The 26,850-nt window shown below is 55.5% G+C and overlaps 1 protein-coding gene across 5 annotated transcripts in view; it reads left to right on the top strand.

Moving 5' to 3' along the window:
* Window positions 1-26,850, top strand: part of GRIK3 (glutamate ionotropic receptor kainate type subunit 3) — a 179,193-nt gene that overhangs the window by 138,728 nt on the left and 13,615 nt on the right. For all 5 annotated transcript variants that reach the window (XM_053268204.1, XM_053268202.1, XM_053268200.1 and 2 more), the window contains exons 9-13: window positions 228-341; window positions 4,508-4,711; window positions 12,677-12,900; window positions 18,062-18,180; window positions 21,244-21,461. In XM_053268204.1, coding sequence (XP_053124179.1) covers window positions 228-341; window positions 4,508-4,711; window positions 12,677-12,900; window positions 18,062-18,180; window positions 21,244-21,461 — 879 coding nt within the window. The remainder of the gene's footprint in view (window positions 1-227; window positions 342-4,507; window positions 4,712-12,676; window positions 12,901-18,061; window positions 18,181-21,243; window positions 21,462-26,850) is intronic.

Genomic DNA, 26,850 nt, shown 5'->3' with positions numbered 1-26,850 from the left:
AGTCCAAGGGGGCCCTTTGCTTGCCCCTCCGAGGTGTGTGCTCAGCTCGGGAAGTTCCCTCCTCGTGCAAACTCCTCCCTCGGTAGCAGAGCATGGCCGGTGCTGAAGTGGCGTAAGCCGCCGGCGATGGCCTGGCTCTCCACTTCAGGCCGCGTCCAGCTCTTCGCGTCCAGGATGACTTCCAGACTGCCTCGTGCTCCTATTTCAGGCCCTTCCTTCCCTCACAGGTTGGAGTGTGGAGCCACTCAGATGGACTGAACATCACCGAGATTGCCAGAAGGCAGGAGCCCAACGTCACCGATTCGCTGATCAATCGGTCTTTGATTGTCACCACAGTCCTGGTAGGTGGTCCCTTGCAGATGTGCAGTTTTGGCTGGGAAATGTCTGCTGAGAGTGGCACTGTGGCTGTCCGCCCCACCCGATGTTTGCACAGCACACGCAACTGTCAGGAGCAGGCCCGCTTTGGGAAGAGGCTCTGGGCAGACTGAAGCAGCCGGAGCACTTCCAAACCTGGGGGCTATGGGGCTGGGTCCAGAGCCACCTGCAGGGCATGCACGGAGGCGATCCGGGTGCCCCGGAGGCCAGAGCCTTGGACTCCATGCTCAGCACCAGCCCTCATCCGTTGGGTGTGGCGTCCTCTCGCACAGCAGGTGGGCTGCAGGGCTGCCCGTGGCCTGTCCCTGCTGAAGCTGCCAGCCAGCACGGCCTCCTCCATATCTTGCCGAAGAGCAGGCCAGAGCTGGGTCAGGCCATCCCCCCTCTGAGAGAAGCCTGCGGGCAAAGGCACCACCGAGGGGGTCACCAAGACGCCAGTGCCAGGAGAGCTGGCTGTCCTTGTGCACTGTGCAGATGTCTTCTCCTGCTTGAGGAGGGAAGCCTTCGGCTGGGTCACATGATCCCGAAGTACTGGCACCCGATCACACGCCCGTTTGGCAGTCTTGTGGGAGTCACAAGCAAGGGAGGAGGTGGGGGCAGTGATGGTGGGCGAGGCTCCCACTGGGGAAGGGGGCTCTGTCCTACCCAGCGGCTGTGCCCAGCCGTTGAATGGGGGGGGGTCTCACAGACACCCACTCCCCACCCACCCCACCCCGCTTTTTTACTGGGACACGATCGCCAAGCGGGGCTGTGCCCAGAGGCCTTCCCAGCGAGTGACGGAGTGAACGGACCTCTTCTCCAGGCAGGCCTTGTGGAGGGAAGGGCCGAGGTGGCCGCGAGAGCTGAATCCAGCAGCTGCATCTCCTCTTGGAGGCGGAAGGAGAGAAATGGCTGCTCCTGCTGGTTGCTTTTCCAGGCACAGAGCTCAGCTGGCCGGGGGGGGGGTGGGGGGGGGGCTGCTCATTCAGCACGTGAGTGAAGCCGCCCAGGAGGGCGAGGGAGGCCGCACCGCAGGCCACAGCACCCGGGGCCACGAGGTCCGTCCTCGGGGGCAGGCAAGCAGGAGCCAAGCGCAGGCCACCTCTGGGTGGGAGGCTCTTGTGGGGGCTGGAAGAACCTGCCCCCTGGGCCCCGTTCCCAACACCAGGCTGCCGGGCTCGGCCCTGGGAGAGCTGGGTTCGAACCACTCTTCACGTGGGGAGGGGCAGAGGCAGCTGGATTGGCCGCCACAGCCGCGGAGCGACGGTTCCTGCCCAGTGCCTCCGCCTCTTTCCTCCTGGCATGGTGTGCACGTGCGGAGAGGCCGGCAGCCGGGACCCGGAGGCCGCTGTGGCCAGTGGAAGCAGCAGGCACCCTCTGCGCCTCCGGGCGGCTCTCCTGGGGGTGGGACTCCTGCTCGGACCTTCCTGGCCTGCAGTTACACGCCTTAGCTGTGAGCCCGTGAGTGTGAGTGTGTGAGTGTGTGAGTGTGTGAGTGTGTGTGTGTGTGTGTGTGTGTGTACACACACGCCTTCTGAAGCGGAAAGCGAGTCCCTTGTCCCTTGTCGCTTCCCAGCACACCTTGTGATTCTCCCACCAGCCGCCTGCCCACCCACCAAGCTCCCAAGCGACAAACTAGCCCAAAGTAATCCACTTAGCCGGCCACACTCGGCTCCTCTCCTCGGCCACAAGCTGTCTCCACGTATTTAGCACACAGGGCTGCTATTGGATGTGATGGCAGGCATCCGATCCGGATGACGTCTCTCCAGACCCTAATGACTTATGACGAGGCCCACTGGCTCCGCGGCGGGTGCCTTACAGGGTGCTGGCCTCATCACGCCGGCAGGGAGGAGGCTGCATGTGGGGCCAAGCGGCTGGCTTGCGGCAAGAGGGAAGAGATCTGCCTCCCCCCCGCCCCCGGCCGAGATTCCATCTTGGTCAGAGCAGAAGGAGCCGAGATTCCGTCTTGGCGAGAGCAGGGAGCCTTTGCTCACACGCTGCCTTGTCCAGGGCTGGTTCCTCTGGGACTGGAGTCAGGGCTGTGTGGCCTCTGCTGCCGCCTGGGGCCGGGGGCTGTTGCTACCACCGCCTGCCCTCCCCGGCCATGTCGCAAGGCTTTGCACAGTGACTGGTCTTCTGGCCGCCTCCTCCTTGGGACTGAGAGAGGCTGCTGCTCCCACTTGTCGGCGGGGGGGGGCGCCCATCAGCTTGGCTCCTCCTGGGCAGAGGGGTCCGTTTGCTTCAGCCGGGCCCTGCCCAAGGGGTTCTGAGTCCAGGCCTTTCCTGGGCCAGCTCTCCAGCCGATTGCATGTGGGGCGGGGGGGGGGCCCTGCAGCATCGATGCTGTGCTGTCTCCAAGGGCTGCCACTCAGGAATGCCTGGCTGGGCTGCCAGCTTGCCCACGGCCCCGGTGAAGAAAGAGAGCAGAGTGGGTTCTGGGAGCCCCATTGCGGAGGCGGGGGCGGGGCGGTCCCTCACACACAGCCTCACCCTGGCCTGCCTCTTTGGGCTCTTCCCTCTGCTTTCAGGCTTGGCCGGACAGTCGTGCTTGGGGAGGGTGCTGGGCTTCCTTCTTGCGGGGGGCAGAGCTGGGAATGGCCGGCTGCAGAGGACTGAGAGTCTCCCTCAGCCCTGTCTTGGAGAGGCTGCCCGGGAGGGAATTGGCAACCTAGAAGCTCTTCCCAGAGTGGCGGCTCCATCCCCTAAGAAGGGGCACCTCTTCCAGGGCTCGCACTTCTAGTCTCCCATTCCTATGCAGCCAGGTTGGACCCTGCTGAGCTAAGGGGACAAGGCATGCTGGCGGCCACCAGGCCGAGGAAGCCACGTGCTGCCTTTCTCTTCTTTACCCAGGGTAAGCGACGATGCCATTTTCTAGCGGGGAAAGTGCCCCCCCCCACCCCCGGCCACTTGCTTGCCTGTTTATTGCGGTGCTGCTGAGGGAGCCAAAGCTCTGGAAGGAGGAGAGGGCCGAGAGGGCCTGGGCTCCCCCCTCCCTCCCTCCCCCCCCCCGCCCGCCTGTCTTTCACACCCTCCTGCTCTCTTGCCAGCAGCACAATGATGTTGCCCCAACAGGCCGTTCCGCTCCGCTCGAGTTGCGGGAGAGCTGTGAAGAGCCCGAAATTGAGGGCACCTTTGCTGAGAAATCGATTAGCAAGCCCTGCAAGCTTGTGAATTGAATGTCTGGCTATTTCCAGCAATAAGTGCTGCAGCAGCCCATGAATAAGCGCCTTGCGGAGTGACCCCCTCGGAGACGCCGGAGACCTCCAGGAACAGTGGTGGGCAAGCGAGCAAGCCGGACTCCAGCAGGAGGCTGCTTCCCCAGCTGTGAAATAGGGCTGGCCTCCCTGGGGGGCTGCCGGAGGCTGCTGGGGCTGGAAGGCTGCTCGTCCGGGGCACAAAGATGGCCCTCTGGCTGGCTCCGCCCAGGGTCTGTCCCCTTCCTCTGCGCCCAGGTTTCTCGTGTGCTCTGAGTGCAGAGGCCGGCCACTTGCCCTCCCAGGGTGTCCCTCGCTTTGGAAACTGGGTGGCTCTCTCAGCCTTGCCACCGTGTCCCAAATGCAGAGATGGCGCGAATCTGGGCTTGATGGATGGTGGAGCGAAATGTGCGGACTTGGATTTCCTGGGATGCGAGGGGACAGTGCTTCCGAGCTCTGTTGCTGGGCGGTGCTGCCATGAACTGGCTGTCCAAGGGAGGCGGTGCGGTCCCATGGCAAGAGAGGCGGCTGCCCTGGCCTCCTGCTCTGACCATCTGCCCTGGCCCTGGGCAGGTCACAGGTCTGTGTCTCAGTTCCTGATGTGCAAAATGGGGAACTTCACACAAGGGCCACAATCCAACGTGGAGCTAAGCCTGCTTGAGAGACTCATTGAGTTACCTACTCATCTCAGTGTGCTTAATTATCTGTTGGATTGTGACCACTGGAGATTGTAACATATCTTGCAAACTCAGCATGTTCTGGGAATGACACAATCTGGTAGCTCTCAATGTTCATGCTGGCAGCAGTCGGGTTGGGCCGGAAAGGGGAGAAGCGAGCGCCCTGCCTGCCTGCCTGCCACCCAGACGGATCACTTCGTTGCTGGGAATGGATGGTGGCTCCCCTCCCAAGCTGCTGTTTTGGGGTTGATTGTTCTTCTGGTTCCCTCTCTGGCTGTTTAGGAGGAACCATTCATCATGTTTGTGAAGTCGGACACCGTCCTTTCCGGGAACGAGCGCTTTGAGGGGTACTGCATTGACCTCCTGAACGAGCTCTCCCGAATCCTTGGCTTCAAATACGACATCCGGTTGGTGGAAGATGGGAAATACGGAGCCCAGGATGAGAAAGGGCAGTGGAACGGCATGATCCGGGAGCTGATTGATCATGTGAGTTGGGCATTTGGCTTCCTCTGGGGTTTGGACCCCTCCCACTTGGGTGGAATGTGGCTTGAAACTGTCTCCTCCAACGGAATCTTCTGCACTCTCACAGAGGAGTTGATTGGGGCTGGTGGTCATATTGGCAGAGTCCCTCTGTAGGTCTCAAGGTGGCTTCCATGCATTGACAGTCTGTGTATATGAAGATTTACAGCTTAGCTTGAAGATGAAGGGCTTGGAGCTATGGATTGGCCAGCAGCAAGGAGATGTGGAGGAGCCCAGGCACAGAGTCAGGAAGAGCTGCAAGCCAGCACTCTTCCATCCTGCCTCCTTTTATGCTGTGGGCCAAGAAAGCCCTTGCTTTGCCACCAGTCTGAATGGAGGGGATGAAAGGTTTGGTGGAGGGGAAGCTACTGCAGCTGTTGGATTTCTGGCTGGGCATTTGCTTCAGTAGGTGGTATTTGGGGGTTGGGGGCACTGTGCCTTGTAGAGATGCAGCAGGCAGAAATTCATTAGATGCATCTGTAGCAAATGATTGGGAAGCTGCACCTGTTGAATTTCTGACACATCCCTTCCCAGCCCAAAGTTGAGGAAAGACCAGGACAAAATGTGGATGAATAGAGTGTACTTTGTAAAGCCAGCATAACCTATAAGATTCTGCAGAGTTTTTACAGCATGTGGAAGTTAAGGTAGGTATCATAACCTGCAAATGCCACACTTTTTAGAGTTCAAATGAAAACTGAAAGCACTTTAACTCTCATCTTGAGCCAAAGTATTTCTGATAGTTTAGTTGCTTTGCATTTCAATGCTCTCTCTGTGTGTTTGTGTGTGTGAGGGTGTTAAGGTGCAACATCTGCAGCACTTCATGAGGTTTAAGCCACTTCACCTGCATTCGCTTCCAAAACATGCCCAGGATTGTGTCCTCCAGCACCACACATCGAGAGCAGAAGGCTGCTTTTCAGCAGAATTAAACAATAACTAAGGGAAGAGGGCCAATTCCACACATCTGTGAGGAGATGGAGAACACTTCTCCTCCCCAAAAATCCATGAAACGATTAGTTTAGAGAAATCCGTGGATTTCTTTGAAGGGAAGTGTTCCGTTTGCGTGGCAAGTTGTTCCTAGCTCCATGCGCAGGGGTAGCATGATCTGCTTCTCAGGAGCTGGTGCGGGGGGCTTGCAGTGGGAGGACGAGAGCCAGAATCCTAGCGCATACTTGACTCGGTCCTCAGGAATTTCCATCTGGGTGCTCAGAGTGAATTAAAAGTGAGAAATAACACAGAACCTCGGACTCTGCAAGCAGTGCTGTGCCCCTTGAAGGGACTTGCTGGCTCCTTGCATTCTGTCACCCGTAAGCAGGGCTGAGAAACAACATCCCAGGTGGGGCTTCTGTGTCTCTGTAGCCGTGTGTGTTCTCTGCATGGTGCTTCTGTCTTGAGGAGACGGGGTTGCGAGTTGGGTGGCACGTGCCGTTGGTGTAGCAGATGGCTCAGAATGGCCTCCTGGGAAGGGGGCAGAGGCCCCATTGCTTGCAGCTGAGGCTTGGAAACAGACCCTGCTGAGCGGTCCAGGCTGAGTTCCCATCCAGTCTGGAGAAGTCCGTCCCGCAAGGAGCTAAGGGGCTGCCTGCAGACCTAAATTCCAGCAGCCGTCTCCACATCCGATAGCCTGACCCCACAGCAGGACGGAGGACAAGCTAAGGAAGGAGGCCCAGGTGCGAGAGGGACCACGTCGTGGGTCTGGACACATGCTTTTGTTTTCAAGTGCCGTCTGGCCAGGACCAACGGCAACAGATTCTGCCTGGAACTGGGGCAGCCTTTTTTCTCATGCCACATGTACGACTTTCCCAAAAGGAACACCAGAAGGACAGGAGGCGAGAGGGCGGAGATCTGATGGCACCGATGCCACTCTTCTTTCTGGGCTTGGAAGCAGGATTCTCTGGGCTCACAGCACACACTTCAAAACACAAGCCCGGCACCACAAGACTCCCAGTCTTCTCCTCCAGCTTCCAGCCAGAGCAGAATTCCACCCTATCTGCCCATCCACCACATGTCTAGGTTTTTTATCCCTGCCCTTTCCCTCCCACCCCACAGAAAAGGCTGTGATTCCACCTCTGGCAGTGACTGCATGCCCCAAGGAGGAGCAAGAGGGAAGAGAAGGGAAGGGTCTCCCCTGTGTAGGAGAGACAGGTAACCTCCCACCACCACCACCACCAGCACACACACAATCCAGCTTGCTTCAGATTGGCTCAGAAATACACTCAGCTGCTTCTCACAAAATCAGCAAATAACTTGGCTTATTTCTGAGCCAATCCATCCCATTTTCTATTCTCCCCGCTTCTGTCTCACTCTCTTACCAAGCTATTGTGGCTGCGGCAAGCAAGAAGAGGGGAGGTGGCGATTCAGCACCTGACCTGCTGCTATACAGCATTCCAGGCTGTGGGGTGGGAGGGAGGGGGGGTTGGGGGATCCGTGGCTAGGGGGAGGGATTGACTAGTTGGGGGAGGGAGGGACTCTAGAGAATGTGGGGACAGGATGGAATTTTTCTCTGGCTCCATTTGAGAGGAGAATTCAAGGGCTGTGAGGCTCCACTCATATCTGTGGCAAGCATGTGGAGCCTGAAGACTCCTATTTCTAAGAAAAAAGAGTCGGTGACATCACTAATGACTCTTTTGTGTCTAAATTCAGACTGCGGCGGACCAGTTCAGCTGCTAAGCTCACCATATGGGCACGCCTATGGGGGCCACCAAAATACTATCCAGCAGGGTACAAATCTTATAATTAGACTAGACTAGACATATACAATCCATTTGGGGAAGGGTGTGATACTTAAAACCTTCTTATCTTGTTGATGGGTTTTAGGCCGTGGGGGGCCCGTGCACGGCCACCACTCCGGCTGTGTGAGTTGGACCGGGGCCAGCAGCCGGCCTCCGCTGCCTTGCCTGCTCCTGCTCCTCCTCTTCCACGGCTGGCGCCCACCAGCTCCCTCAGGAAGAGAGGCAGGTTAGGCTCTGTGGGTCAAGGGTGCCCTCTTGGCTACAGTTCGGGCCTGAATGCTGCCAGCTGCCCCCCAGGGCCAGTGATGAGGCCCCAGCTCTGCAGCCTCTGGCCTCCAGCGTGATCCAGCCCACTCCTTGCCCTCCGCTCTTTGCCTGCTGTGCCAACCCAGACTCTCCAGCTACGGCTAGTGAGGGAGTCTGGCCACAGCCCGATAGGCTGCTAAGCATTTGCATGGCTGTGGCGGAGCTTCTCTGTGCAGCCTGCGGACTCCAGGCCTTGCACGAACTGTTGCCAAGTGGACGCCTCCATGTGAGTGGAGTGCAACGTCTGCAGCTGCCCCTTTCGCCCTTGAGATGGCTGCCTGGGAAAAGCTTCCAAAGGGCACTTACGCCTCAACTGCACCTTCAAGCCCCCTTCCGAGCAGGAATGGCCACTTGCCTAAGGAGAGCACCTTTGTGTCCAAGCCCCTCCAAGCCCTCTTCTGGTGGCAAGGTGGCCTCGTCTGTCCTGTGCGGGTGGGGACTGCCAGTGCCTTTGCTCAGTGCTGTCGCCTGTGCCAATGAGCGATGGGAGCCCAGCTGGCCATGGTCGCTGGGGCGGGCTTCGTGTCACTCCCTGGGGAGACCATCGTTGCCATGGGTTGTGCCACTTCTAAAGACTCCTCCGTTGAGGAAGGACGAGGGCCTCCCCGCAGAAGGGTCTGGCTTAGCGGTGGGAAGCGTGGCCGGAACCGCGGAAGCTGCCTTATGCCAAGTCAGCCCCGTCTGGCCTACATGGGCAGTGGCTCTCCCAGGTTTCAGGGAGGAGTCTCTCCCAGGCCTACCTGGAGATGCTGCTGCCCAGGATTGAACGTGGGACCTTCTGCGTGCAGAGTGGATGCTCTCCCGCTGAGTTATGGCCCCCTCCCCTCAGGGGAAGATCTGCCAGTGCCCACATGGAGTCACCCATCCCTGCTTAGCAAAGGGCACGATTCATGCTTGCTCCCAGGAGACCAGCTTTCCGCCCCAAGGGGTCCTCCCACTGGCCTCCTGATTAAGGATCTCGCCACAGCTTGCCATTGGGAAATTACTCTGGCCTGCTCCATTCAGAAAGGCCCGTGAGGCTGTGGAATAGCAGCAGTCTCTTGCCCTGGCAACACACCAAGAGCTGCCCTCCGCGGGGAGAGGCCTTTTCCTGCCCACCTCCATGGTGTCTTCCATGCACATATCACAGAGCCAACCTGTGCCGCACCACACAGTCACAGACGGCATCATGACTCTGGTCTGAGAGATGGGGACGAGGCTTGTCCAGAGGTGAGCAGAGCCTCCCCCCGAGTGAAGAAGGGCAGCGTCTGCTCTGTAGGCAGGCAGGATCGTTTCCTTCTGAGCTGGGCCAAGTGGCATTTCTCAATACATGAGATCCTTGATGAAGAACTGGAAGTGGTGGGAAGCTGGGACGGGAAGCCCTCTTCTCCAGCTTTTCCGGACCGAAAGTCGGCCAACTCTGCTGCGTGTGTGCAGGTCGCTCTCCCTGACAGGCAGCCTGTGCAGTGACGGCCCTGCACTCTGCCTGGGCTTCCTGCCGTTGGGAGTGTTGTGTGGCTCTCCTTGGCCCCCGCTGTGTGATCCAGACAGGGCTGGCCACAGGCAGTGCCGCCTGGTGGGGAAAGACCCCTTTGAACTCAGGACTTTGGCTGGCGGCTGGCCTGAAGCCACACAACAGCTGCCACACCAGCGGGCTTGTCGGAGGGCTTCCGGGCCAGCCCTCCCCTCCCCACAACCACAGCCAGGAAGCCTCTGGACTGCCCTGCTCAGCAAGACCAGCAGTTTGGCCCATTGCACCCAGCATCATTCCTTGCCACAGCTCTCAGGCGTGCAGTCAGTGGTGACTGTTTCCCCACATTCTCTGCATTGTTCTGTGGTTCTCCTTTCTTCTGCTCTCCTTTCTTCCTTCTCCGGATAGGCCTCCAACCATAAAACCGCCTCTTGGCCTTGCCCTGAAACAAGCCCGTGGAGCTCAGCTGCTCATTTCCAAACCCCTCGTGTCTTTTCCACGCTCCGTGTCCTCGTTGCTGCCTCCAAGAGCTTAACCTGCTGCCCTAGCAAGATGCACCAGCCGCCCCACCCATGCAGAGGTCGCTCGGTCACTCGGCTCCCAGCGAGGGCTGCCGTGTGGTGTGGCCGCCTTCACATGCTTTTGAGAAGGGTCCCAAGATGCAGCATCCCAGCTCCTGCCTCCGAAGGACTCCTGGCCTTCTGATCCACAGGCAAATGGTCCTTCTGGGGGAGACTCGAGGTCCGTCTGGTCCAGGCCAGTGAGACCCCTTCTGAAAGCTCATGAGCAGGCCAAACGTCCTCCCCTCTTGTCTGCCCCAGAACGTCAAACTCAGAGGTATCCAGCCCCTCCAGCAGTTTAGAGACTGTTGTGCGTTCCTGTGGCTGAATGGCCATTGATTAGCCCATTTTCTCTGGGTGCGTCTAACATCTGTGAAGCCACCAACACGAGCAGATAGTCAGTTGGGGCCGTGGATTCCATAAGCTGACGCATCCATCAGTAACTTCTCCCAGAATGCCGTGTGGCCCTTGTGCTCCTCCATGCTCTGGGTTGGGTTCCTCCACTTGAGGGCCATCATGGAGCACTGCTGGGGTCATGCTTTTCCACCGTTGGCTGGAAGCAGAATGGAAACCATCAATCCACACAGCACTCCGTATGGAGCTCTTTTACCAGGCAACGGCTGCCCTCGTGACCAAGAGACTCCCATCATGTGTGTTCAGAATTTAGTTCCAATGGTAATTAATAGCTTCCTGCTTGTAACCACTACAGAGAAACAATTTTGCAATAAATAAGCGTGTTTAAAAAAGAGGTAATCCATAATTTAAAACTCTAACTGACATTGAAGGGCCATAAGAACATCAGGACCTACAAGCAGGAAACTTTTAATTAAAGGCATGGTAGCCCTCGAAAACCTCAACACTGTGTTGCAAAGCTTGGGGGACCAATTCACTGTTGATGAGATTTGGCCACTGAAGCGTTGATTGGGACCCAAACAGGCAGGTGGTTGGATTGGTCTGAATCGAAGCACAAATCCCGGAGTGACTTCTGGGGCAGCTTTCTTGGAAATTGGTCGCCTTTTCCAGGGCTGCAGCCATAGAAGCAGCTGCTCCCTCGTCACCAGAAACACAGATGGAAACAGAGGTGGCCTGCCTGGTCTCCTGCTGCTTATCGATCCTGATTTGACAGTACAGGGATTGGGGGAGAGCGTTGGGGGCAGAGCTGCAGCCCTGAATCAAGGCAACCCTTTTGAATCAGGCGGAAGCAAAACAAGAACACCCCCCCCCCACAGAAGCACCCAATGGAGCCTGGTGTCCCTCTGAAGCTCCAAGATGGCTCCTGACTCAAAGAGGTGCTGATCTGCCCAGCCCACGCAGGAGAGGGGGCCACTCTCAAGTGCTGGGAAGCACTTTAAACTTGCTTTTAAAGATGCCGCATACGGAGTCTGAAAAGGCCGCGAAAAGACAGCACACCACCTGCCTTCTCGGCGAAATGGAAGTGAACCAAGGGGGGCCCCTCCCGCATGCTGGTGTGGAAGCCGCCTCTGCCGCCGCCGCCCCCACCCCACAAAGGAGCCGCCGCCTCCTCGGCGGGGCTGTCTCAAGAACCTTCACGCCCTTCTTGGTGAACGTTTGCCATCAGCCGGGGAGCTGCCGGGCTTTTCTCTCGCCCCACCGCTGTGCTCTGATTTCCACTTGGCATGAAGAATACAGCAAAAGTCAGAGGGGGGGCTGCATCGAAACACCTCCCCACTGCTAGCGACCGCTCTAGGCCTAATCTGTGTCTCTGGGGGATGATTTGACAGTTGATTTAATGTTTCGCCATAAATGAGCACTTATTGACAGTAAATTCCTTCAGCATTGTGTCTTCATAGCCACCTGGCTGGATGCAATTGCGGAGGCTGATGCAAGGAGACGGCTGAGGAGGACAGGTGCTTGTTGGCTGGCAAGACCGTGGCAGGACGGAGGGAGCAAGCGAGGCCAGCCACGGCCGCATGCCAGGCCCCCCGTGTAGTGCGCGCTGCAGCTTGCGGGGAAATGTGACCCTGACCGGAGGGATTCTCACGTGCAACTCTGGGGGTGCTCCTCAGGCCCACGGTTCCCGAGTCTGTCCCTGGCATTGGAGAGCAGGGAGCTGACATGCCGAGCAGGGGCGGAGGTGGGGAGGGCTGGAGCGCCTGGCTGGCCACACGGACTGCCAGACTGGAGAAGGTGCCGGAGGAAGGCACAGCAAGGTGTCTGGCGGGGGGGGGGGAGGCGTGCTCCAGCTGGCCGCGCCTCCGGAGGCCTGGCACGAAGGGCAGCAGCGGCCCTTCTTCGGGGTCCTCCCGCCAGTCGCTCTGTGCCACAGAAAGGATGCCTCGCCTCCCAACCAGGAGCAAGCCTCTTGGCATCCGCCAATTTGGGATTTTCATTGCATGTTAGCCATTCTGGCAATATTCTACCGATGGTACCGCAAGCAAGATGCACAGGCACAAGAAAGGCTGCTTAATTGGTTCAGCACTGAGACCACAGACTGCCCTGATGTAGAGCATCTGTCACTTAAAAGGGTGCATTTGGGGGCCTCTTCAGAAAGCCAAGGGGTGGCGGAACACCTGAACCCTGCTGAGCCTGCAATTGGTATCTGGGGAATTTCTGCAGAACTCCCTGGCATCAGAGCAGCAGTGGCCTCGTTCTGATTCCTTTCCCTTCTCTTGGTGTTTTACCCCACAGTTTCCCCTCCAGTTCCTTTGCAGCTTCTCTCTCCCCTTTTAGGTCATGTTTTTGTTCTCTTAACAAACTTCCAGCCACCACAGTTAGATGTTCAAAGCCCTCCTGGGGGAGACAAGGTTGAGATCACAGAGACCCCACTCTCTCCTCCTCTTCCCTTTCCGTTTCTAACAGCTGCTCTCTCTCTCTCTCTCTCTCTCTCTCTCTCTCTCTCATCCTTCCTTCCCCGTCTGCTCCACAGAAAGCTGACCTGGCAGTTGCTCCACTCACCATCACCCACGTCCGGGAGAAAGCGATTGACTTCTCCAAGCCCTTCATGACTTTGGGGATCAGCATCCTCTACCGGAAAGCCAACGGGACCGGCCCCAGCGTCTTCTCGTTCCTCAACCCACTGTCTCCTGACATTTGGATGTACATCCTCCTCGCATACCTGGGCGTCAGCTGTGTGCTCTTTGTGATTGCCAGGTAAGGGGTAGCTGGGGGCGGGATCAAGACTGCAAGACCTGGCGCTGGGCTCGGGCCGGCAGCCTTTTCTTTTGAAGCCTCCCCTCTCTCTGGTGCTGCCGGGGCTTCCCTGTGATGCAGCCACTGCCCTGCTAGCTGCTGCCCTCTCCTCTCTTGAGTGGGACAAGCGCCGATCTTTGCCTCCCCCCACCCACAAAAAATGAGCTGCTTGATGGTTTTCGTCTCCATGTTGTTGTGGCCTCTCTGGGTTGCTTCCTAATAAAACGGACGGCCTGCCTCCCCCGCCTTCACCCGAAGACCCAGCCCTGCAGCTTCTCAGCAGCAGAGTAATGACTGCTCATCTGCAGGACCAATTTGGACCTCCCCACATGGATTCTTCTCCCCCACCCCACATGCTCCCTGGGGGAACTGCCATCTCCTCTGTGAGCATGACTGTGGTTTTCCCAGTTAAGGCCGAGAGACGGTCATTTGCCCAAGCTCAGGCAGGGGATTTGTGCCCGAGGCAGGACTTGAACTCGCCTCTCCCCAGGTATTCCTCCCACTGAAAACTCTGTGTCTGTCAGCCCCTCCCTCCCCTCTTGTTGGGAGTGGAGCTGCTCTCGTGCCTCGGGTCTCCTTTCCCGGGGCCAGGAGAGGCTGCGCTTCAGGAATGGGGCTCTTTGGGGAGGACTCAGAGTGGGCTGGAGAAACCCCCCCCTTTCCTGCCCAGGCTTGAAAGCAGCTGCTTTGCCCACCCAGATGTAGCAGCGCAAACAGCAAGCCAGCTGCTCCCCACGGAGCTGGTTTTGACAACTGCCTTACATGAAATGAGGGTATTAGGCGCTAAGCTCAGGTAATGGCCTCCAAAGGCTGCCGTGGCCCCAGGGAGCCACATCCAGGCGAGCCGAGTGAACCGCGCCAGAGCGCTGCGTCCCGTTTTCCGTCCCAGTCCCAGGCGGGACGGGCTGCCTCCAGAGCAGCAGTCTGCGAGCAGAGCCCGAGGAGAAGCCCCTGCTGTGCCTGGCCCAGGTCCCGGGCGGGCGGCGTCTCCAGGTGACTCCTGCCTGCAACCTGGGAGGAGCCGCTGCCGCCCCGTGCTGACAATACTGAGCAGGCTGGGCCCAGGGGCTGACCCGGCAGGAGGAGGAGGAGGAGGAGGCTTCCACGCCAGCCCCCAGCGTGCTGCCGACGCCTCCCAGTTAGTCTGCCTCCATCCCAGGCGGAGGGCTGGCTGGCTGGCTGCGGTCCCTCTTCCTGAGATGCCCGAGGCAGCCCTGCCTTTGAAGAGCCCGGCAGAGGTGGCTCACCCCCCCCCGGCCCCCACCCCCCCCGCAGCACTTGTCCTGCTACCATCATTATGCCAGGAGGGACCTCTCCAAGTAGCGGCCGGGCCAGTGTCGTCCTGCATGCACACGCACCCCCAATTCCAGAATGTGTGTCGTTGGCCAAGGCATGTCTGGTTGGAAGAGCTGGGCAGGCTTAGCCTGGAGAAGCGAAGGGTAGAGACGAGGAGCCGTGCTCTAGAACACAGGAACATAGGGAGCTGCCATATACTGAGTCAGGCCATTGGTCTATCTAGCTCAGTATTGTCTTCACAGACTGGCAGCGGCTTCTCCAAGGTTGCAGGCAGGAATCTCGCTCAGCCCTATCTTGGAGATGCTGCCAGGGAGGGAACTTGGAAGAACTCTGCTCTTCCCAAAGTGGCGGCTCCATCCCCTTTGGGGAAGATCTTCCAGTGTTCACGCTTCTAGTCTCCCATTCATATGCAGCCAGGGCAGACCCTGCTTAGCTAAGGGGACAAGTCGTGCTGGCTACCACAAGACCAGCTCTCCTCTCTGATTGCTCCTGCTCCTGCTGTGGGCAGGACTGTTGCCAAGGGGCTGGAATGAGAAGGAAGCCGGTTTAAGTGAGAGATTAAGAAGGATTTCCAGCCGCAAGAGCCACCTGCATGAGGCAGTGACCGTGCTGGAACCTCTCCTTGGCTGGCGGTTTCCAGACAGGGGCGGGACGGGCATCAGCCAGGGATGCTGGAGCTGACTCCTGCATGGAGCAGAGGGTTGGACTAGATGGCCTTCAGGGCCCCTCCCAACTCTAATCTTCGATGATCCTGTAATTTGGACTTTTGCAGCCTGGCTGAAAGGCTCCCGCCAGGGATGTTCACAGACTCTTTACTGGGGCAGCTGCAGTTCCTCTTGAACTGGAGAGCAAATGCCGCGGATACACATGCTCTAAAGGCAGGCCTGATTCTGGGCTCTCTGGCCTCTCCTTCTCCAAGGCCAGGGCTTGCCTTCCTGGGGCTGGGGCTCCTGTTTAGACGGGGAGCCCTCCGCGGACAAGGAACCAGCCTCTCGTTTCTTTTTCTGTGTCAACCACTCTTGAGAATTTTTTGGAGAAAAGCAGTGGCAGGCATCATGTTGCCGCCCTGCCCGACACCTGCGGGGACCTCTCTGCCTGCGCCCTGCCTGCTCCTCCACCCACCCAACTAGCCCTGGATGCAATCCTCAAATGCTTCCCAAAGGGCTGGGTTTCAGGACAGTCATTGCTGAGGAGCTCAGGAGCACAGCTTGCTTGGCGGCAAGATCCGGGAACAAGGACAAGCCCTCCGTGTGAGCCTTTCAGTCACTGGGGGGGGGGGTCCACGCCCAGGCCAAGCCCCGCCTCCCCACCCCTGCCACACTTGAGATCCCGGCTTGTGACAAGGGGAGGGCACCAGGCCCCGCCCCCCGTGCTGTCCTAAGCACCAGCTCTCTGTCCCCCACCGCGGAGGGACGAGGGAGCATAGAAGACCCCTATGGCTTGGATCCTGCTAAGAGCCAAAGAATGCCCCCTTTTCTCTCCCCACATCTCAAGTGCTGCACGTGGGACCCTCTCCTGGAGATCCCGAGCCTGGTGCTGTGGGGCGCCCAGGAGGGGCCTGGCCATCCACCCCAGGTCTGCTTGGTGTCCTGCCACAAGGGGACGAGATCTGCGCGTCCTGTTCCTCCTTCCCTACAGTTTTGTCTCCGTGTCATCCTTTCTCTCCCCCCTCCCCGCCCGCTCCACTTATTCTTGGTGGTTTAATTTGTACTGATGCCCAGCTAAAATAGTCCCCAAATCACATTGCTGGATTCTCTCCCCGCTAAGCTGACAACATAGAAGGGGTTTTACTTTTTGTCTGCTTGATTGATAGGGAGGAGGGCTGGTCTTGTGGTAGCCAGCATGACTTCTTGTCCCCTTAGCTAAGCAAGTTGCATATGAATGGAAGACTTGATGGGTGAGCCCTGTCAGGTGTTCCCCTCAGGGGATAATGGAGCCACTGCTCTGGGAAGAGCATCAAGGTTCCCGGTTCCCTCCCTGGCAGCAGCATCTCCAAGAGAGGGCTGAGAGAGAGATTCCTGCCTGCAACCTTGGAGAAGCTGCTGCCAGCCTGGGAAGACAATCCTGAGCTAGACCTAGCATGAAGGGTCTTCTGTTGACTGACAGAGGCTTTTTGCAGGGGTGGGCTTGGATTTCCGACTCGGATAAACCTGTGTGCATCTTTTTCTTCAAACTAAACAAAGAAGCATTTGCTTCTTGTCGCCTGCGAAAGCCAGAGCCTCCTCTGCCATTAAAGAACTCGGTGTCTGCCTAAGTGCCAATGAATGAACGAGGCAAAATCGCGAGATGTCCCGGAGAGGCCCCCTCCTCCCAGCGCTCTTCCTGCCAGCTGCAGCCTGGGGTTTGGAGGAGGCAGAGCGGCTGGTTGCAGAGCTGTGGGGATGGCTGGAGGGAGGAGAGATGCAAATAATTAATTTGTTTCTCCAAAGCAGTCATGCCAATTGTGCTGCATTTAATTTAGCCACCTTGCAAAATGCAGGCTACTTGGCAAATGTGAGCCCCCCTCCCTTGACCCCAGGCCAGGTTTAGCTCTATGGCTTTGACTGAAGCTTTGGAGCAAGAAGAAGGGGTGGGGAGGGGAACCCTGGGAGATGTCCACATGGGGATGCCCCATTGAGGGGCCTGGGCATATCCCCATGCTCACTGGAGGGGTGGCCAAGAAGGACCCCGGGAATGAATACTGTGCCTGGATCAGAGGATTGTGGGAGTCCTCTGGATGGGCCTGTTCCTCCTCGGGTGAGGGAAGTTTGGGAGGGTGATGGGGTGTGTGGCGAGTGGGGATGCCTGGTCTGGTCTGCCTACAGTGGAGGCCCTGGGGCAGGGCATGAGTGTCATACCTCAGCCAAGTGGGGTGGGGCTTTGCCCCATCACAAGCACCGAATGCTCCCATGCCCCCTTGGCTCTTGGAGGCAGGGGCACAGCTCTCCTCCTCCTCCTCCTCCACTGACCCTCAACCTGGTTGGAAATGTGAAAAGGCAACAGAGAGTTCTTGCCATGCTTGGTGGACCTGACCAGTAGCTGGAATATTTTGGCTTGACAACAAGAAAGCCATTTGTAATAAAATAAACTCTTTATTAGACACAGAGCCCATTTGATTTTTATCGACTTATTAAAAAGTATCTATGCTCAATCCATCAGGAAATGACTGCTTACTTGATTGATGCTTCTTGGACTCTATATGCCAAGATGAGAAAGCATTCCTGGCCTAACTGCATGGGAGAATAAGATACATGAATGTGTGGCTTTTGTAGAATTGACACACTGCACACAGTTCAGAGATGGAAGAGAACCAGTCCAGACACCCCCCAGAGCCTGGCTGAAATCCTCGCTCTGGGCCATGTCGTCCCCTTGGGGGCACGCTCTCCCCGCTCCTCTGCCCACCCCAGCCTTGGGAGAACTCCACTTCTGGTCTGGGTCAGAAACAACAGCAGACCATTGGACTGACTGATCTGGGTTTATGCTAAACCAGCCTTGCTTACAATAAAGCTGGATATGTGAGTTCATATCTAGGTTTATTTCTAGCAAGCAGATTAGAATAAAACAGAATTAGTCATTCTGGCCAATCTTGGTTGGATTCTGTCCTAAACTGGAATTCTGCAGTGCTGGTGCCATGGCCTCACCCTAACACGGGTCCCTGACTCCTCTCCACCTCGTCCCCTGCACATTCGCGCGTGCGCACACCCCCACTGCAGGCAAATGCAGAAAATGTGGGTGCCCCAGTTCAGGGTCCCAGGCTGGGCCTCCGCTCCTCCTCTCCGGCCCCCTCCGCCTTTGGCACGGGGCTTCCTCTCTGATGCGACTCCTCTGTCTTGCCGCCCACCTGCAGGTTCAGCCCTTACGAATGGTACGATGCCCACCCGTGCAACCCGGGGTCGGACATTGTGGAGAATAACTTCACCCTCCTCAACAGCTTCTGGTTTGGAATGGGAGCGCTGATGCAGCAAGGTAGGCCCTCCTCCCACCCCCCCGCACACACACGCCTGCTGCGGGGGCTGCCGCTTGGAGGGCTGGGCACCTGCCTGCGCGCGTGGTGTGTTTTCCTCCTTGGCGGGTGCAAGAGAAACGTTGTTGTGCTTGTCAAAAACACGAGCTTTCCTAGCAAGAGAAACCGTGTTGCGCCGCTCGCTCCCCGGTTGTCGCGAGGCAGCCGAGCAGCGCCGGGAAGTTTCTGTCATCACACAATGACAAGCGAAGACGCTGCTTCTGAAATGGTGGCGTTTGTCTCTTCACAATTGCAGGAGTGCTTGTCAAGACCGGCTTTTGTCTCTCCTCTGCGGAGGAGGCGGCTCTTGAGTGCACGGGCGGAGATCTCCCTCCCGCCCCCCCCAGTTGCCCACAGCCCTGTGGATCCAGGAGTCCCCACCAGCCTCTCCCCCCCCCCGACCCACTGAGCTGTACAGCTGCAGAACGCCCCCCCCCCCCGCACCGCCCGCCACTCGCGGCATTCCTAGCAGGCAGAGAGCCAGGAGTTGGCGGGGAGGGCAGGGCACCATTTGCGTCTGATCAGGTTCTGAATGGCATCAGCCAGCAGACTAGGCCTTGAAGCATCATTGACTTGTCAGGAATTCCGTCCCTGAGAGGTGGTGTCAGCTCCCTCGAGGGCTCTTTTGCCGCCCCCCCCCGCCCCATTGGCTTTATGCCATTTGCTTTCGGGATGTAACATCAGTCGTGTTCCCAGGGGATGATTCCACTCTGGTGAATGAGGGCGGGGAGGGGCTCCTGGGCAGCCTGAAGGCCTTGGACCCAGAACCAATTTCCCAGAGGGGGCCTTACTCCCACCCCCACCCCGTCCCGTCCCGTCGTCCCCCCCCCGGCACTACCCCAGGCCTCTCTGAGTGCTCCGCTCTCTTTCCCAATGATCCGCGGCTGGTCCCCTTCTGCTTGTGAAGAGAGCCTGCTGGCCAAGAAGCAGACTGCTCCCCTGCCTGCCTGCCTGAGCTCTCCTGGCCACTGAGTGCAGAGTCCCCGGGCTCACTGGCCAGCATTTTGGCCCTTTTGTCTTCAGCACATTCCTTGGAAGAACGTTGGCTACAGTTAAATAACATCAACACAGTTGGCTCCCCAGATGTATGTCCTGCAGTGATCCCCGGCCTCCTTCAGCCCATCACTGCAAAACGTCTGGCTGCAGACCTGGCCAGGACTCAGCCTTGTAGAGAGCAACTCAGGAGGAGACCTGAGCTGCTGACCCTGCCTCTGCCTGCAATCCAGAGGCAGGACCTTTTCGGTGGTGGGCCCAATCTACAGCCTCTCTCCTCAGGGAGATGCTTCAGGCTCCCTCCTTCCCTGGTCTTTAACGGCAGCTGGAAATGCTCCTCTTTTCCCCCCTTTTGTCAGACCTTTTATTAGATCTTTGTATGTTCTGCTCATTTTTTTCTGCTCCTGCTGCTCTCATGCAGTATTCATGCGGATTTTATTGTGCTTCTGTATTTTTGATTGTTCGTATTGCTTTGCATTTGTATTCTAATGTGATAGCTGCCTTAGATGTTTTTTTGGCATCACACGGGAGGGAAGGCATTTGTTAGAGAGAAGCCTTTGGTCCTTTGACTTATACAGACCTCCCTGTGAAGAAGGGGTTCATCAGCCTCGAAACGCTCTGGGACTTGCTGTCTACAACGAGCCTTTCCTGCACATTACGTTTTTGTCCTTGATGGGTTTTAACAGGAAAGGCGGGATATAAACTTAAAGCCTTAAAATAAATGCAATAATAATCAGTCTCCAAACTTGGTAGGGCGATGCACTTTTTCAGGTGTCTGACTGTTATTCCAGGGCAAATTGAGGTGTTTGTGTCCTGGAGGTGTGCAAGAACACAAATCAGATTATCATTCATTTTTTATATTTTTGCTTTGATTTTGGTCATTTTCCATTCTTCTTTTTTCATGTTGTCATTTTTGCATTTTGTTTTCATTTCCCCTGTTCTTCTTCAATTTTTTTCCCCTACAAAAAGGGATGTAGATCTTACTTCTGCCTGGAGATTTAGGCACAAGTAAGGTTTCCCCACAAGGGGGGCCTCCTGGAATCGAGTCCCATTCCTTTCCCTCCTGACTGCCAATGGGGCCTCTTCAGGCTGGTCCCTCCTGGGAGAGCCACGCTGGCACTAGCCCCAAAGCTGAGGTGGGGAGCAGAGCCTCTGGGCTTCTGTGGGTTCAGCAAGCCGGCTGCTGGCAGAGGACTGACAGGCCTCGAGGCGCTGTGCGTCCTGCTGCTGCTTGGAAGCTGGGTCTCCGACATCCCAGCCTCCGCCCCTGTGGTTTCTGCTGGGTCTACTACTTGCATTGTGTGTCAGCATGGGATGGGGGGCAGGTCGGGGGGGGAGCCAGTGTGGGGAGGAGTCCTTGTGCTGCTCTCACACTGCAGGGCTCCTGTCTTCCTTGGGATGCCCCGTTTCAGACCAGACGTCTCCACCAAGGGCAGCTTCTCACTCCCCCCCCCCCGCCCCCATCCAGCTTGAGGAAGGGCTAACAGTGCATCTCTGGGACACAGCGGCCCATAAGAGTCCTTCCTCTCTGTTCACGCAGAGTCTTTACGGGCCTGTCACACGGTGTTCTTTTAATCGTCACTTGCTCTTATTTTCCTATCTCCAGCTGCTATTTAGAGCATTAGGCCTTGATCGTTTCTCTTCCGCACGATCGGATTAACCGAAAATACAGAACCAAAAAACCCCAACACAACAGTGTATTTGAAGAATCCCCCCAGAGTGATCCCGTTTGAAAAACAAGCCATATAAAAAGAAGTGCCTTTTTAATTTTAAATAGTAGAACAAAACACTCCTAAAGGTTCACAACCGGCTTGCTGTTTACATCACATGAAAGCTGCTTGGTTGATTGCTTTGGTCTCGAAGTTCCCCATCATTTGCTGGCTGCTCCCCCAGGTCAGCGGGAAGCGGCTTGGGAATTTCAGCCCACAGGACCGGGGAAGGAGGGGGCTGTGGATGTTTTGCCCTGGGTGTGTTGTGCAGTCCATGCCTCCTGCTGAGCTCAGCCTCCCATGCCCACCCCGAATTCTTCCCAGGCTCCGAGCTGATGCCGAAAGCCCTGTCCACACGCATCATTGGGGGCATCTGGTGGTTCTTCACGCTGATCATCATCTCGTCCTACACGGCAAACCTGGCTGCCTTCTTGACGGTGGAGAGGATGGAGTCCCCCATCGACTCGGCAGACGATCTGGCCAAGCAAACGAAAATTGAATATGGGGCAGTGAAGGATGGAGCCACCATGACCTTCTTCAAGGTGAGGTGCGGATGGATCCAATCCAGGCCTCCAGGCAGACCCGGAAATGCACAGTTGGTAGCATGGGAGCATCAGCCCTGCAGCAGTCCCCGTGAGGAGGCGTCTCGGAGCTGGGAGGCAGCCACGCGAAGGCAGCTTGCGGAGGCGAGGCCTGGCCCAACTGGCTGGCTCCCCAAACTGCGGGGGGGGGGGCAGAGCTGTGCCTATGGCCGTCCTGTGGCTGCTTGCAAGGTGGCCCATGCAGGGAGGGGGAGGCCTGAGGGAGGATCGGGGGGGGGGGAGAGGCTGGCAAGAGAGGTGGGGTGGAGGAGCTGGGAGCTCCGAGGAGCTGGGAGAGGGGCCTGGGCACAAAGGGGGCTGCTGTGCTGCTGGAGGGGTGTCATCCCGGCGGGTGGGAGGCCTTGAGCTCACGGAGGGCAGGATTTCACATCTGGATTTCAGTTAATGGCCAGGTATTTGGCTGCAGGTCATTTGTTAGGGTCTGTTTGATCTTGGGGGAAATCCGCTTCTTGTCAACAAGGCAGGATGGCAAGGAATCCTCCATATTCATCACCATGGTGGGGAACATGGGGCTGCTTCAGCTCCCAGAGCAGAGGTGGGCCTTGCTAGCGTAAGAACTCGGAGCAGCTGGGAATCGCTGGGCCGAGGAGACAGCCGTGGCTGTCCGAGAGGGCCCCTGGCAGAGCCCAGGGCCCTTTCCCGCTCTGAGCCCCTAATCCCCGATAATGACCTCTCTGGGGTGAAGCGGAAGGCAGCCGAACGGAGCGGGAATACGTCATGGATGGGCTGCCCTTGTTCCTCAGCCACATCTGGCAGGGGAGGGCAGCGCTCATGCCGCCAGATTCTCTCCATTGTGGTGGTGTGTTTCCAGTCCTCCTGTTCAGCAGGCATTCAGCCGGGGTGGTGTGTCGTTGGACGTTGGAGAAGGACAGCAAGCAAAGGGTCAGCCGAGATGGGAGGGCAGCACTGCTCTCTGCTCCGTCCTGGCTGGCTCCTCCCCACTGGAGGGTGGTGGGTTTCCTGTGCTGGGATAACCACAGGCGAGGTGGGATTCCATTGTTGCCGTCACTGGGAGCACTGGGAACGTAGTGCCTGTTTTAAGCAGGGCCCTGGTGGCTTTCTGTTTTACTTTTGTTCCTGGCTTGTTATCGTTTCTATTTCCTTTGTGACATGTTTTCGTTCAAACTGGAATGACATTGGAAACTGAAGATTGCATTGGAAACCAAGCAAAGCCATAATAATCAAAAAGCAAAAAAGAAAAGGACCACAGTGTGAAAAAGAAAAGGTGGCGGGGGGGGAGCCACCCCTCGTTCTGCTGCCATCACTAGAAAGCAGCAGGGGCAGAATCTGATCTGAGAACCAAAAGAGCAATGGAGATGAAGAGCAGAAATACCCCTCTCCACCTGCCCTGCTACCTCCCCCCGCCTCCGCCCGCCATCTGCCAGTTCTTTTCTCTGCAGCCAGGCTCCAATGCAGGGACTGCGTCCCGGCTGGGAGAAAAGTGGGGGGGGGGGGTTGGGGGGAAGGTTGCAGGAGGAGGGTGGGATAAGTGGCAAATGGGGAGAAATCGAATCACTGCGAAACACTGTCCGTATATTCAGTAGCGATATAGCCATGGAGTTTGGACTAGACAAGTGTGCTGCATTAATAATGAACAGAGGGAAAATAAGAAAAACAGAAGGAATAGAACTGCCCAATGGAAGCAAGATCAAGAACCTGGAAGAGAAAGAACGTTACAAATACTTGGGCATTCTCCAGGCTGATAACATCGCACACACTGAAGTTAAAAGAAAAATTGGAAGTGAATACATCAGGAGAGTTAGAAAAATCCTCAAGTCCAAACTCAATGGCGGGAACATCATACAAGCCATAAACACCTGGTCTATACATTATTATTATTTCTTGTTTACACAGTCAGACAGGTGTTCTTGACTGGTTTGTTTTATCCAGACATCGAGTCCTTCCCAAGGACCTGGGATGCCAGAATTTTATCATCAATACTGTTGGTTATTATAGATATCGTCGCAAAATATAGGCTGTTCCCAGTAAAGCTGCTTTTTGTAATTGGCTGATGATGATTTCTGTGGCCCCTATGGTGTTGAGGTGCTCTTCAAGGTCTTTTGGAACTGCACCCAGGGCGCCAATGACCACTGGGATTATTTTGGTCTTTTTCTCCCACAGCCTTTCCATTTCAATTTGTAGATCTTTGTATTTTGTGATTTTTTTCTATTTCTTTTTCTTCTATTCTGCTATCCCCTGGTATTGCTATGTCGATTATTTTGACTTGTTTTTCTTTCTTCTCGACTACAGTTATATCTGGTGTATTTTGTGGCAGATGTTTGTCTGTCTGTAGTTGGAAGTCCCATAATATTTTTACATCTTCATTTTCTTCAACTTTTTCAATTTTATGGTCCCACCAATTCTTGGCTACAGGTAGCTTGTATTTTTTGCAGATGTTCCAGTGTATCATCCCTGCTACCTTGTCATGCCTTTCTTTGTAGTCAGTCTGTGCGATCCTTTTTACAACAGCTGATTAGGTGGTCCACTGTTTCATCTGCTTCTTTACAAAGGTGGCACTTGCTGTTTGTTGTGGATTTTTCTACTTTTGCTCTTATTGCATTTGTTCTTAGTGCCTGTTCTTGTGCAGCCAGTATTAAACCCTCTGTTTCTTTCTTCCAGTTGCCATTCTTAAGCCATTGCCAGGTCTTGGTGATGTCTGATTTTCCACTTATATTGTGCAATATTGACCATGCAGGGGCTTATTTTTCCATTGTTCTGCTCGGTTCTTGACTTGTTCTTTCTTGTAGGCCTGCTTTGTTTCATTGGTGTTGAATAGTTTCTCATTCTTGACCATTTGAAGTGCATCTTCTTCACTGTCCTTGATATATTCTTCAAGGCTTCTTTTCTCCTCCTCTACTGTTTGATGGACTTGCAGCATTCCTCTTCCACCTGAGCTGCGAGGGAGGTAGAGCCTATCTACATCACTGCGGGGGTGCAGAGCATGATTGATGGTCATGATTTTCCTGGTCTTATGATCCAGCGTCTCTAGCTCTGCCTGGGTCCAGTCTATTATTCCTGCAGTGTATCTGATAACAGGTATAGCCCAGGTGTTGATGGCTTGTATGGTGTTCCCGCCATTGAGTTTGGACTTGAGGATTTTTCGAACTCTCCTGATGTATTCACTTCCAAGTTTTCTTTTAACTTCAGTGTGTGCGATGTTATCAGCCTGGAGGATGCCCAAGTATTTGTAATGTTCTTTCTCTTCCAGCTTCTTGATCTTGCTTCCATTGGGCAGTTCTATTCCTTCTGTTTTTCTTATTTTTCCTCTGTTCATTATTAATGCAGCACACTTGTCTAATCCAAACTCCATTGCTATATCGCTACTGAATATACAGACAGTGTTTCGCAGTGATTCGATTTCTGACTGGGACTTTCCATACAACTTCAGATCGTCCATGTACAGCAGATGGTTGATTTGGCTTGATGTTTTAGATGTTTGGTATCCGAGGCCTGTTTTGTTTAGTATTTGTGAAAGTGGGGTCATGGCGATTACAAACAACAGAGGGGATAGTGAGTCCCCTTGGAAAATACCTCTTCTGATGCTAACCTGTCCAAGTGTCTCACCATTGATTGTTAACTGTTTACTCCACATGCTCATTGCTTTTTAAATAAATATCTGAATGTTTTTGCTGACACCAGTTGTTTCTAAACATTTTAGTATCCATGTGTGAGGCAATGAATCGAAGGCTTTCTTGTAGTCAATCCATGCAACACTTAGATTGGTTTTTCTTCTCTTGCAATTTTCTAAAATCATTTTGTCAATCAGCAGCTGGTCTTTTGTGCCTCTGGTGTTCGGGCAATTTCCTTTCTGTTCAACTGGAAGCTGTTTGTTAGTTAATAAGTGTTGCATGACTTCATCTGCTATTATTCCAGTTAATAATTTGAACATGGTTGGCAGGCAGGTGATCGGTCTATAATTACCTGGAACTGCACCTTTTGCTGGGTCTTTCATGATGAGATGAGTTTTCCCAGTTGTTAGCCATTGTTCAATATCACCGCCTTTCATAATGTGATTGAACTGTTTTGATAGTTGTTTATGAAGGCTTGTTAGGTGTTTAAGCCAAAAGCCATGCAGTTCATCGTCGCCTGGCGCAGTCCAGTTTTTAATTTTCTTTGCTCTTTCACTTATTAATTCTGGTGTTATTATTAGATCTTGCATTTGTTGGTTACATTTTTTGACCTCTTTCATCCAGCCTGCTTTTTTATTATAATCTATTGGATTGTCCCATAATTTCCCCCAGAATTGCACTGTTTCTTCTTTATTTGGTGTTTCTAGGTTTCTTGCAGTTTCTCCTTCTATGCTTTGGTAGATGATGATGATGATGATGATGATGATGATGATGATGATTAATGTATTTGTGAGAGCAGTGCTGGGGGGGCAGCAAGAGGTCCCTTTAACATCAAAGTAATCGAAGCTCTCCTTTCTTGCCAGGAATAAGGTGCCCGGCTGGCACCGCAATCCGTGGCCACGAGGCTCCAGCCGGCATCCTGCACAGGGGTGGCGACACATCTCCAGAGCTCACCTGGGCTCCAGGCATACGTGGAGGCCAGGTGAACTTCAGAGGCATGCTGCTGCCACTGTGCGGGATGCCTGCCGGAGCGCCATGGCCTCAGACTGCAGGGCCAGCCGGGCACCTTATTCCTGGCAAGAAAGAAGAGCTTCGATTGCTTTAATGTTAAAGGGACCTCTCGCCGCCACCCCAGCACCACCCTCACTGTGGACACACCGGCTCACCTTGGTGTTCCAGTCTGAATGTTTGGGCCGTTTTGTGTTCTGTTGCAAGGTTGGCATGGAATGCAAAACCCATTTCATGCACAGCCCTACTCTTTACACTTTACACCCCCCCCAGGTGCCACTCTATACCAGTTTAGTTAGGACTAGTAGGGTAGAAAACCTGCCAATAACTGGAACAACCCCCTGCAATAACGACATTGGTATATGGGGAGATGCGCTGCGAATGCACAAAACTGGCAGGGTGGGTCTTCGAATCTCACAACATTAATAGGAACATAGGAAGCTGCCATATACTGAGTGAGACCATAGGTGCATCTAGCTCACTATTGTCTACACCAGGGATTCTCAACGTTGGGTCCCCAGATGTTATTGGACTTCAGCTCCCATAATCCCCAGCCCCAGTGGCCTTTGGTTGGGGATTAGGGGAGATGAAGTCCAATAACATCTGGGGACCCAACGTTGAGAATCCTTGGTCTACACAGACTGGCAGTGGCTTCTTCCAGGTTGCAGGCAGGAATCTCTCTCAGCCCTATCTTAGAGATGCTGCCAGGGAGGGAACTGGGAACCTAGATATTCTTCCCAGAGTGGCTCCAT

Source organism: Hemicordylus capensis, chromosome 7 (genome assembly GCF_027244095.1).
Source record: "Hemicordylus capensis ecotype Gifberg chromosome 7, rHemCap1.1.pri, whole genome shotgun sequence".
In the NCBI taxonomy this organism is placed as follows: domain Eukaryota; kingdom Metazoa; phylum Chordata; class Lepidosauria; order Squamata; family Cordylidae; genus Hemicordylus; species Hemicordylus capensis.
The sequence above is the reverse complement of the archived record's forward strand: the minus strand, read 5'-3'. Positions and strand labels throughout refer to the sequence as shown.